The 12,305-nt window shown below is 31.6% G+C and overlaps 1 protein-coding gene across 2 annotated transcripts in view; it reads right to left on the reverse strand.

Moving 5' to 3' along the window:
* Positions 1-103: 103 nt before the first annotated feature.
* Positions 104-12,305, reverse strand: part of CDH9 (cadherin 9) — a 69,533-nt gene continuing 57,331 nt past the window's right edge. Inside the window, exons 7-11 of one of the 2 annotated variants that reach the window (XM_011356441.1) lie at positions 8,281-8,417; positions 7,686-7,807; positions 3,816-3,933; positions 3,461-3,712; positions 104-822 (exon numbers count right to left, since the gene is read on the reverse strand). In XM_011356441.1, coding sequence (XP_011354743.1) covers positions 335-822; positions 3,461-3,712; positions 3,816-3,933; positions 7,686-7,807; positions 8,281-8,417 — 1,117 coding nt within the window. In that variant the 3' untranslated portion in view covers positions 104-334. The remainder of the gene's footprint in view (positions 823-3,460; positions 3,713-3,815; positions 3,934-7,685; positions 7,808-8,280; positions 8,418-12,305) is intronic. The other variant, XM_023528489.1, reaches the window with a different exon arrangement.

Consider the following 12,305-nt stretch of genomic DNA (forward strand, 5'->3'; position numbering starts at 1 on the left):
GTAAGTCAGTTAAGAAAACATTTATAAAGTTCTTATATCTAAGAAAAGGCACAAAAAGCCTTTTATATATTTCTTATTGATTATTGATGTGATATACTTTTCTTCAGAGATTGTTAGGCAAAGAGGGTGAACTGATTATTACTTTTTAAAAAATCTATATCATTCGTATTCATTCACAGGAACTTACTGATTAAGCAAACCCTTACTAAGACAACACCTACGTATTGTTTGTAATTTCGATTTTTAAAAAAATTTCCTCCAAGGTAGAGAATACAGGCCACTTAATCTAGTAACAAAGAGTACTTTCACTAACATAGATCAAGTAATACAACACTCAATCTCTGTCACTCTCATCACCCCCATACATATCGGCAAGTTTTTTAAAACGAGGCCCCCAGTCGCTGAGGTAATCATAATCTTGGTTGCAATCTGCTGTGAGAGACTCTAAAGAACTGAGTGAATCTGCTATGGAATCATTCCCTTCATAGGCGTATGTGGCCAGTGAATCATAAGGAGGCGCGCTTGGGTCTGAGTCATTTTCTTTTAATCTTCGATGGATAAAATCTTGTACATCAATGTTTTCCCACAAAGGCACAGTCCTTCTTATCTGGAAAATAGTTTCAGGCATTACATCCCTTCTAAGTTTACTGTCTTCTCTTGCTTCTGGATTCCTTAATGTGCCGATGTCAAAAGCTTGAGTATCTTCTTCCCCGCCCCCTTCGTCATTGTAAGTCACGATGTTGTCTCGGACATCGTCTTTCGAAATTATCAGAGGTTCCTTCTTTCTTTGCCTCTTCAATGCAGCAAATAGCACAACTAAAACTATTAACAGAGAGAGGGAGGGAGAGAGGAAGAGAGGAAGAGACGGAGGGAGGGAGGGAGGGAGGGAGACGAGATGAGATTCCATAATTCAGGTTTAAATTAAACATAGCACATTTCTATGAATGAAGTTTGTGTGGTGTGAGAGGTGCTAAGATTGGATAAAAAGAGTAACTATCTTATACAAATACAGGGTGCTTTGGGCCAATGACTGGATGAATTGAAATGATAAAGAAGCAAATATTACAGTGCCATTTATTTACTTTCAAGACTCTCCTAGGGAAGAGTTCTGGCATTGAAAAAGCTTTATGCAATTATGGCTAATGCATTTAGCCAGCTGTAAATATATGGTACCTCATTCCTCCTAAAGGAAAGTTTCTTTAAAAGTACTAAAATTCTAAAGCTATGATAATTATTATCTCAAGAGAAATTGACTATCAATATTTTCTTAGTGACTCAGGGGAGTAAATGCAAAACATTACTCATATATATATATATATGCATATATATGCATTATATACATATGTTATAGTATATATATATTATACATATATACATATGCATAAATGCATACATAATATATATAACTATATATGACAAGTATATAACAAATAACAGATAACAAATATATATGTATATACATATATATATGTATATATATAACTTTTATAAATTTAAATTATTATTCTATATTAGGTACATAAGCTTTATCTGACTGCCAAAGAAGTCCAAGGAATCAAAAAGGTTAAAAAGCCCTGCCTTAACTTTTTATCTCCTACTTTGACTTGTAACATAGGTGTAAACTAAGAACTATACATTTCTTCAAACTATAACAGAGTAGGACTAAAATAATATTTTCCAAGCTATATCATTATCTAGCAAAGAGCAAACTTTTAACTATAGAAATGCATTACTTCTGTCCAGCCATCAATATAAAGACTGAAAATAACAGCAAGACTGCGTTGGAAACTTTGATAATAAAAATAATAGAAAATAACTCTACATTTAGGAAATAAATTGGGAAGTTGAAAAATAAATATGTTTCTTCTATACTGTTCAGGGCAGAAAGGTGATAGACTTTTGAGAATAAAATTAAGAAGGCTTCTAGGATTTCTGCATAGAGAAAAATATTATAAATTTAGTTCGATAATATTATAACATCTAAACTTATTGAGAAGGAGTACTTTCATTCCCCACGTATGCATGCATGCCTTTATGTATGTGTGTGTGTATTATTAATATAGAAATAAAAAAATCAAATTTGAAATATACATGTTTTTATGTTCTAAATTAGGAAAGTAGAACTATCTGAGCAAATAAAAAAATATTGAAAGCATAAACATAGCATTTAGCTAAAAGAGTAACCCAAAATTTAATCTCCATGGGGAATATAAAAATATTTTACAAAGGGGTTGAACTTTCTAGCAGCAGGTGGAGATGCAGACTGCTGATGGTGATGGTAGTGGTGGGTGTGTTCTAACACACCCAGAGAAAATGTTTTTCTAAATAGTTAGATACTTATAGTTAAAATAATGTTTTCACGTTGATCAATTACCCACTGAAGTCCTGCAAGGATATCTGGCCAAAGGGATTTCATCCAGATAGTTTGAAAGGATTTGCAGTGAAAAGGAGCCAGCACATATGTGCATTGGAACATAAATTTGGCTAGCTCTCCTGCCCTAAGCATAAGCATTTTGGATGAATACTTGATGGAAACAATTTGGGGGGGAATGTTTTACAGTGGAACAACTGTTTAATTGAATTAAATCGTTGTCCTGTTAGGGCATGCTCAAATAAAACATTTGGTATTGGAAGCATGACTTTATTTAGAAAACATTGCTGAACTAGATATTCCAAAATGCCATAGTAATACTTTTAAAAAATGACCTTAGACTTTTAATTTGGTGTACTGCACCTATATATAAAAAATTTTATGAAAAAAAGTTAGTCTTATTGTGAGCTTAAATACATTTGCCAATTAGTTGTCATATGTATATGACAGTATTCGTTAGTAATATTATTTGCAAGATAGTCTTTGGTTTTGAGAATAATGGTTAAATAGAAGATTCTGAAATCAAATAATCTCAGTCTGAACATTAGTTAGAACACTTTTTAAATGAGTGAATTTGTGTAAGGTTTTTTGCCTTTCTGTATAATACAAGTATTTACTTTGTAGAGTTGAAATGAAAAATTACATTAAGTATTAAATGTCCTTAGAACAGTGACTGTGGTTAGTTAGCACTATCCATATATCTACATCATCTATATCTATATCTGTTTCTATCTATATCTGTACTTATACTATACCTATACCTATATCTATATCTATATATGTCTATATATCTCTCTACATATTTATATCTATATCTATCTATATCATCTATTTCTATATATCTATATCTATATATATATATATATATATATATCAGTATCTATTTATATCTTTGTTTTGGTCTTAGAAAGCTAGACCTATCTCACAGACAATATCCTAATTTTCTTTTTCCTAGTTGGCAGGACAAGTTTAATAAAAGTGTTAAAATATTCTATCCTTAGCTATAGAGAAGAGAACTTTGCAGTGCATGATCACTAGGCAATGAGGGGAAGACTTCTGTGAGTTAAATGAGCCTTTGGTGAGCTTTACCAAGTAGTATGATGACACAGAGCAGGATGGCAACGAGAGCTCCCGTGCTCAGGCCAGCTGATAGGACCAAGGCCTCTGCATTGCAAGACTGCATGTTTCCTTGATTATCACAGGCACACACACGAATAGTGAGTGTGCCAGTGCTGCTTTGAATTGGATAATCATTGTCAAAGATTAAAATTGGCAGCAGATAGGTATTCATTTTGCTGCGGCTATACCCATCTTTACGAGTCATGATTCCTGCTGTATTATCTGGAAAAAAAAAAAAAAAGGTGGGGAAAAAATCAGAACAGTTTTTGATTTTGCATCTTAAGGTCTCATACTATTTTCTTGTTCTTTAAAAAATGTTCTATACCTTTATTATCAACAATAGTGAAGTTCGGATTGAGAGGAAACTCTGGCACTGGTTCAAAGAAGAATTTGTGTCCTCGGGGAGGGTCGTCTTTGTCCATGACACTGACAGTCTGAATCAACTGAAATGAAATAAATTAATTAAATTAAGCAGAATAAAAAGCAAGTCTTGTTATTATTAAACATTTTTATTTAGTGTTTTTGTTTTAAATATATCACTGAAATTAAAAACACAAAAATATGCCATTTTTCAGAAAATTATACCAAGATTTTTTTATAGTTCTGTCTAATGAAACGTATTTAATTAATAAAAAAAATCCATCAAATATTAGCTTATAGTGTATCTCTATGAATCATTATCTGGTTCCTGGACACTTCAGTGTCCAACCTTAAAGAAAATTTGATCACTCGAACATGTATCATTTTTTAACATTGTTAGAAAGCACTAGTCTGTTCTGTTATCCAGTTGCCAATCTGCTGCCTCCTCCACTGCATAATGTTTATCTCAAAGGCAGAGAATGTAACATATGCATTTTTTTAAAAAAACACAAGGGCTTAGCATAACCACTTACATAGAGAATACTATTAATATAGTTTTTGAGAATGAGCAATATGTCATATAATACCAGAAATCAAAAGATTTTTAGAGCTATGGGGCACCTTAACTACAATTATATTGCATATTTTATTAAAATTATTTGCTTGCCTTTTAATGGTATTTGCAAAGTTTAAAAAGATATACAAATAAATACATCTAAAGCTTCATAAAAATCAGTGTCAAAGTTGAGAAATTATAGAACTCTTAGCTGTGCTCACTGTAAGTAGTGTGATGACTAGAGCATCAAATGACAGATTGGGCACAAAAATTTCACCAAGCATTTTATTGTGGAAAAAACACCAAGCTACTCATCGGGGAGCCTGTTTTTCTAGTCCTGAGTCTGCCATCTGTGTGATTTAAATCACAGCCTTTTAATTACTCTTACTTTCAAATTTCACTTCTACAAAAACAAACAGTTGCACCACTTACAGGTATAATAATTTGACATTCTTTGATGAACAATTATTGGAATTTCACAGTTGTTTGATGTATCCATTGTTTTCATTATTATGTAGGCATACCAACTTGTATGTTCACTAGTCAAGACCTTTTCTCTAATATTTGATATTAACCATAATTTCATTTATTTGATTGGCAGAGTGACACGTAACCTAATGTGATTTTATACAATGCTTCCAAAACGTGCACAATTAGTAATACACACTTAAATCACTTTTTCTCCTTAGTTTGTAATGTGACATAGAAAACATTTACATAATACTTATATTCTTGCTCAACATTCTGTTCCAGAATAGCAAAAATATTTTTAATATTTAGTAATATTTTAAATCATAAATAATATTCATATTTTGATTATGACTCTGAGTTCTTGAAATGAATTGATAGACCATTGAGTAAACATATTTTAAGAGAGAATAGATAACAGTATCTTAGAAGATATTTTATTCTTAACTTTGTATTTTTTTAAAAGAAAATTGTTTTTAATCAATTCTATTAACAATAACATAGAAATTGTAATAGTAGTATGTATTAAAATAATTACAATTAGTTCATATCAATTATACTTTATTATTATCAAAAATTAATTTGTAACATATCAATAACTCATATGAATCAATACAAGAAAAACATACTAATAGACAAATAATTAAAGAATACCCATAGGCTATTGTCATTGGACATGTGTCTATGTGTCTCTCCAAAATACATGTTCAACTCCTAATGCCCAGTACCTGCAAATGTAATTTTATTTAGAAGTAGGCTCTTTGCAGATATAGTTCAGTTAAGATGAGGTTATATTGGATTAAGGTGGGCCTTAATCAAATAAATGGAGTCTTCATACGAAGAGGAAAATTTGGACATGGAAAGATAGAGGAATGACAATGGTGACAGAGATTAGAATAATTTGGGTTCACAAATCAAGGTATGGCTAGAAAATGGCAAGAATGTATCTCTGCCTACAGCTTTCAGAGACAACATGAACCTGCTGGCACATTGATGTTAGACTTTTAGCCACCAGACTGGGGGTGAGAATAAAATACATTTCTGTTCTTGTTAAGCTGTCTAGTTTGTGGTAATTTGTCAGGGTAGGTTTAAAAAACTAATATGATGTTATCTGTGAAAACTTTTTATTTAAAAGGCCACATATTTATGAAGAAATATTTAGCTTCAATAATTTCGGAGGATTTCCTGTTATTGGCAGACATTTATATCTGTTACTCAATAAATAGACAATTATTTATTTACATGTGATGAGAGTTATCACTAGGTATATGACGTATTTGGAGAGCTATTTGAACACATAGATGAGTACAGATAAAATTTAATTATTCCTACTTTGAGAATTATATCAAAGGAAAATAATATTGGGTAGTGTATAAATATGAATGTACTATAATACATATTATAGTGCTGTCTCCTAGAGTAACATTTTGTTGGTAAACCAAATTTCTATTAATAGGTGTGTAGATAAATAATCTAATTAATGTATGTCTATGCTATGATACTGAAGATTCAAATTAAAAATAATCACTTATTAAACTGAAAATATGCCCATTACATGTTGCAAAGTGAGAGAAGGAATACAATTTTTAATCCAAATAACTGCGTAATGATTCTTTGTTGATAATAAAAAATCTTATTTTAATTTTTGTATGTAAGAGGAATGTAGTATATATTTTTCTTAGCCTACTTGGGCTGCCATAACAAGGTACCACATACTTGGTGGCTTAAACAACAGAAATTTATTTTTCCCCGGTTCTAGAGGTTGAAAGTTTGAGATTAAGGTACTGGTACGGTGAGCTTCTAGAGAGAGATCCCTTCCTGGTTTGCAGATGGTTGCCTTATTCTTACATGTTCAAATAATTTTTCCTTTGAGTATATGCATGGAGAGAGAGTGATCTTTCTGGTATCTCTTCTTTAAAGGACACTGGTCCTATCAGAGCAGAACCCCACTCTCTAGACCTCATTTAACCTTAACTGCTTCCCTAGAGGCCCCATCTCCAAATACATATTGAGGGGTAGGGCTTCAACATATAAGTTTAGGCAGGGACAGAATCATTCAGTCCATTTTAATCTCTATTGGAATAGAAGACTGTATTTTACTTTTATTTTCTATATTTAAAAAGACATGATGGCATTATATAGGATTCTTAACATCTACCTACTTTTCTTTAAAGAAATATCTAAATGACTGGTAAAAGTCTCTTTCAGTACAATGTGTGTAGTTACTGTCATTTTTTAAATACTGTATTAGTGTCAAAAATAAACATTCTGCATTTGCTTAAAATTACTTTAGAGATATCTGAAATGTTATTTAGTAAGGGGACTTTCTATCTCTTCAAACAATCTTTATCTCACTAATATTAAAATTGAAAAATCACAAACAAAACATAACATATTAAACCAAAATGTTTTGACAGCGATTAAAAGTGGCATAATGTAATCTACAAAACAGTTATTATGATTCCCTTTACATTAACATAGAACAATTTTATTGTCATATTTTATCTTTTATTTAATAATGTTTTTTCATTCTGAAGATAATTCAGTATCGACATAATTATGAGTTCAGGTACATGTAATATTTGTTATGTAGATGGTATATAAATTAAAGCATATGTTATAACTTTTCCTATTTAGCATAAACTGAATAACAAAAGCAATTTTAAGATTATTGTGTTTTTTAGTAAGGGACAATAATCAAGTAATATGAAGAATTGACAGTAGTTTGCATGAAAAACAATGTGCAAGTGAATGTCATTTGCCTTCATGAAGAAGAAATATTATTTTTAAAGTTTATAATAATTTATTTACCTGCCCAGGTTTTGCATTTTCACAAACAAATGTTTCATAGTACATGGCAAATTCCGGAGCATGGTCATTTATATCTAGAATTCTGATGAAGACAGGAATGTGGCTACTTTGTTTTGAGTTATCTGCAACGAGAACACGTGTAAGATTTCAGTCTCATTTACAGAGAAGCGCTAATACCACTCTCCCCCTTTGTAACTTAGCAACAGATCATTTCTGTGGTATTCACTACTTGATTGGATTGCTGATGGATATCTCAGCTTCCTTACATGGTCCAGATGGAAAGCATGATAAAAAGAGGAGATTATGATTGAGAATAAAGTATTATTTCTAAGAGAGAATTTTCTTAGACTGATAATTATTTTCATGCAGTTAAATTATATTTCTATACTATAGAAGGTGTAAATTGTTTAAAATAAATGAATATTTATATTCATTAAGTTAAAAATTGAATCTAATACAATCTAAATCATCTCTCTCAGCTCTTGCTAATAATAAAACCATTCCATTCCAGAAAAGTAAAAAATTTACTTATTGCCATTATTTTACCACTTCGGTAAAAAGAAAAATGTGTTCAGATGGATGCGTTCCAACTTACTTATTTCTGTGGCTGTAACGGTGATGTTGTGCCAAGGAGACGATTCCCGGTCAAGGGGCTTCAAAGTGAAAATTGAGCCATTTTCTGCATTGATACTGAAAATCCGCTCCATATCAGTGTGCCGATCCACAGAGTATCTAGCAAAAAAGAGACTTGTGAATCCAGGATTTCGTTTAAGATCATTCGTTTATCTACTATTTATTAAAGTTATAGGCAGTTCACATGATTTTGTAACAAAGACATGACCAGTAAAATGTGGAGAACTTTTTTGAATTTGTTTAATGTATCTGTCATTTAGGCAATTTGATATATTTGGTTGTTTGCATTATTCCAGTTCTATGATTATGTGTACTTTGAAATCATTATTTATACTCATGAACCCTTGTGGCAGCTTTCAAGTGAGTTTTTCATTGTCATTTGATTTACTTGTCCTATCAGAGACCTATTCTATGCTAGAGACATATTAAACTCAAGAGAGTCAATGGCATTAGATAAATTAAAATTATGTTTTAAAAAAAAAACAAAACATAAAGACATGTGTCCACAGAGTCCTATGAGAGTAAGTGAATATGGAGAGGCCATTGTAAAAACACATTGCTCCTGAATGGCTCTTAATTCAGGGAACATCTCAATCGAATCATAGATCTTCCTCCAATCTGTCCCTATAACGTATTCCAAATAAAAATGAGATGCCATTACCACGGAGTTCGGTGACTCTCATTAGGGACGGATATGGAAGATGTCACTATAAACTTTGCATCGTTCTACAGTTGGTGAAATACCACCCTCGCCATCCCTTACAAGGAAGTCCATCTCCCAATCCTTGGAACCTAGTCCTTGGAACTTTGTGGAAGTGATCACGTTTAAAGAAATTGAGATGGGAGATTAGCCTTAATCATCTAGATGGGCCTTAACTAATCATAGGAGCCCTTAAAGGTGGAAGAAAGGATAGAAAATAAAAAGCTAGCTTAAATGTATTTTTTTTTTTTTAGTTGCACCAGGCCATGTTAGGCTCTAGTAGCTAACACTTTTTACATCTGTTTGAGATCTACTATTGAATGTTAATTGTACCATGATAGAAAATTAAGTGTTTCTCAAAAATTAATGTTTATATGAATCACACGAGGGATCTTGTTAAAAAAAATTCCGATTCAGGAAGTTTAGTGTGGGAGCTGGAATTCTGCATTTCTAACAAACTCTTAAGTGAATCCCATGTGGCAAATCCATGGACAAGGCACATGTAGCAAGGTTATAGATCATGGGATAAACCAATTAGAAAAAGGAAAAATGACAGACAACTAAGAGACTAATCAGCATCTTCTGGCATCCTCACTCTTCTAGTATCTATTAAAGGCGTGTAGCCTTTTTTATCTGGTGAATTAGGGAATTACAGTTCTCATTATAAATCTGTAATATACTTTCTATCTGGCCCTGACTTTGACAAATAGAAATAATACATATGTCGGTTTTTAAACATTGTGAAACATTGGCAATTTTTAAATATTGGGTCAAAACATATTTTTCTAAATTCTACGATTTGGGGAGTTGGGTTGTTTTAAATAACACCTGACTTAGTCTATTATTATGAGAATTTTGCTGAATTCAAGGGATATGTCAGTAAACTCAGATTTCAAAAATTTTAATAATTTTGTGTAGTAAGTACATAATGGTTCTCGCATAAGTTTTTTTCAACTAAACTTTCTAAAATTATTTGTTCAAACTCACAAATATTGCTTCAAAGTGAGTTTTGGTCCTATCTATCTATCTATCTATCTACCTACCTACCTACCTACCTACCTATCTATCATCTATCTATCTATCTATCTATCTATCTATCTATCTATCTATCTATCTATCTATCATCTATCTATCATCTCTCTCTCTCTCTCTCTCTCTCTCTCTCTATCATCTATCATCTATATCTTTCTAATCTATCATCTCTCTATCTCTCTATCTTTCTATTTATATCAGGTTTCATCTCAAAAGTGGAATAGCTAAAAACTTTTTGTAGTTGTTCTCAGGTTCCTTTCTGTACCTTACTCACAAAATATGAAACCAGCTCAGTCACCTTCTTGTCTTCCTTTGGAAGGGTTGAGCAATGGAGAATAGAGATGCAAAGAAACGATAGTATTTTCTCACTTTTTCAATAATCATGATTGTAATTTTCCTACATAATTGTTATAAGAAGAAATTAGGGATTTTTGAAAAACTTATATGATATATGGTCACTGCTCAAAGGTAGCTATACTTCTGGGTGGGAAATCCTAGGTAAAAAATAGGATAATTTGAAACCTAAATATAAAAATAAATATATAGAATGCATATTTATATGTATGTCTGTATATGTATGTCTGTATTTCACGGAAGCAAAAATTGTATCAAGTTTTAACTAAGAATTCATTGTCAGATAAGGATCTGAGATAGTTCTTATTTTTAACATACCTATTCATGTACTAAAATTAAAGATGACAGTCATATAAATATATTTATTTCATTTCTATTGCTTAATAGTGCTAAAATGAAGCCAAATATAGTGTTTTCTGTCTCAAAGTGTCTATCCCCTTTAATTTAATTCCTAATGTGGGCTGAAAAAGTCACTGGAATATTAAACAATGTATTACTTTTTCTTAAATACTTACATTAAATTCTGCTTACAAATCAAAAATCAAAATGAACACAAATACAGCAAAGTAAAAAAACAACAACAACCACATCTATGTGTTGAATGGACCTCAATGCATAATATTCACCTATGTGTATCTCTTTCCACTGTCAGAAAATTCAATAGTTAACCATTATCTGCTTATGGCCAAATAGATTTTGGATTTCTTCCTACTGTTCACATTAAGATCAAAGTGGAAGTAAATACCTTTGTGCCCATTGCCGCTTGCCTTAGAGATTAGCATGGGGCTTTCTATGATTGAAGGATGGCTAACAATTCTAACATTATACAAATTTATCTTTCACTCACTTGGAGCTTATGTGGAATAAAAACAGGTTGGAATTTGGGATGCATTATTCTTAGGTTCCACCCTGTTAGGCGCTGTTTTCAAGTTAAGAATTTGTGAAGGAATATCACTTTGATGATTTAGAAATAGCTCACTTTAACATTAACATTGCAAACATCCAGGTCTATATTCAGAAATTTGCCCCGGTGAAAATAATGTTCTGAAGTTTTCAAAGCCCAGGGATAATTGTTTTTTTTACTTAGCAGCCAATGTTCTATTTTCAATGCAGAACAGGCTATTCCGGTTAACCTATTAATAATAAATGCACCGGATTACAACAAATGAGCAGAAAGAGCCTGATAAATACTTAACACAGGACAAAACTATCTTTATGTTCTGGTGGATGGCCTATTAAAACACTATTTTATTGATCCCTTTACACTGAATTTGAACATTTTTTTTAAAAAAGATCATTGGCCTAATTTTTTTAATAAATGCCTTCTGCAGAGACAGGATCCAATCACATAGGTGTCAAATAACAAGTAAAAAAGATTACAAGGGAACTGAGCCTGTGAAAGTTGAACTCTGTTTTTAGTTGCCTTTTGTTTCTTATTTCCCACCATTAACAGTTAAACACATATCAGATCCCTGTATTTCCATCTACTGCAAAAAAAAGTAAATTAAATTACAGACACCAAAACACATAGATAATATGCAGAAATATGTCAAAGATAGCATTCTTTATGTTTTACTGAATTCCAGGTCCATCATCCATCAACTAAGTTAAAATAATTTGGCTATGGGTTTGCTCTTCCCAGGTACTGCTTTCTAAAAATGTGTTGTCTAGCTATGAGCCATGAAACCTTCAGTCCTTTTCAAAAGAATGTGGCTATATAATGTTTGAACAAATAGTTCTATTTTTTTTCCAGATATTAGTGACATGATTTTAAAATGATTATTTTATTCTCTGTAATAAAATCAAGCAAATATTAGGCAAGCAGTTACACATATATGAATGCACTAATTCTAGCTTATGATGGAATTATGTACATTTTATTGAGGCATAACTAATTTCTC

This window comes from Pteropus vampyrus, unplaced genomic scaffold (genome assembly GCF_000151845.1).
Source record: "Pteropus vampyrus isolate Shadow unplaced genomic scaffold, Pvam_2.0 Scaffold27, whole genome shotgun sequence".
NCBI classification, from domain to species: domain Eukaryota; kingdom Metazoa; phylum Chordata; class Mammalia; order Chiroptera; family Pteropodidae; genus Pteropus; species Pteropus vampyrus.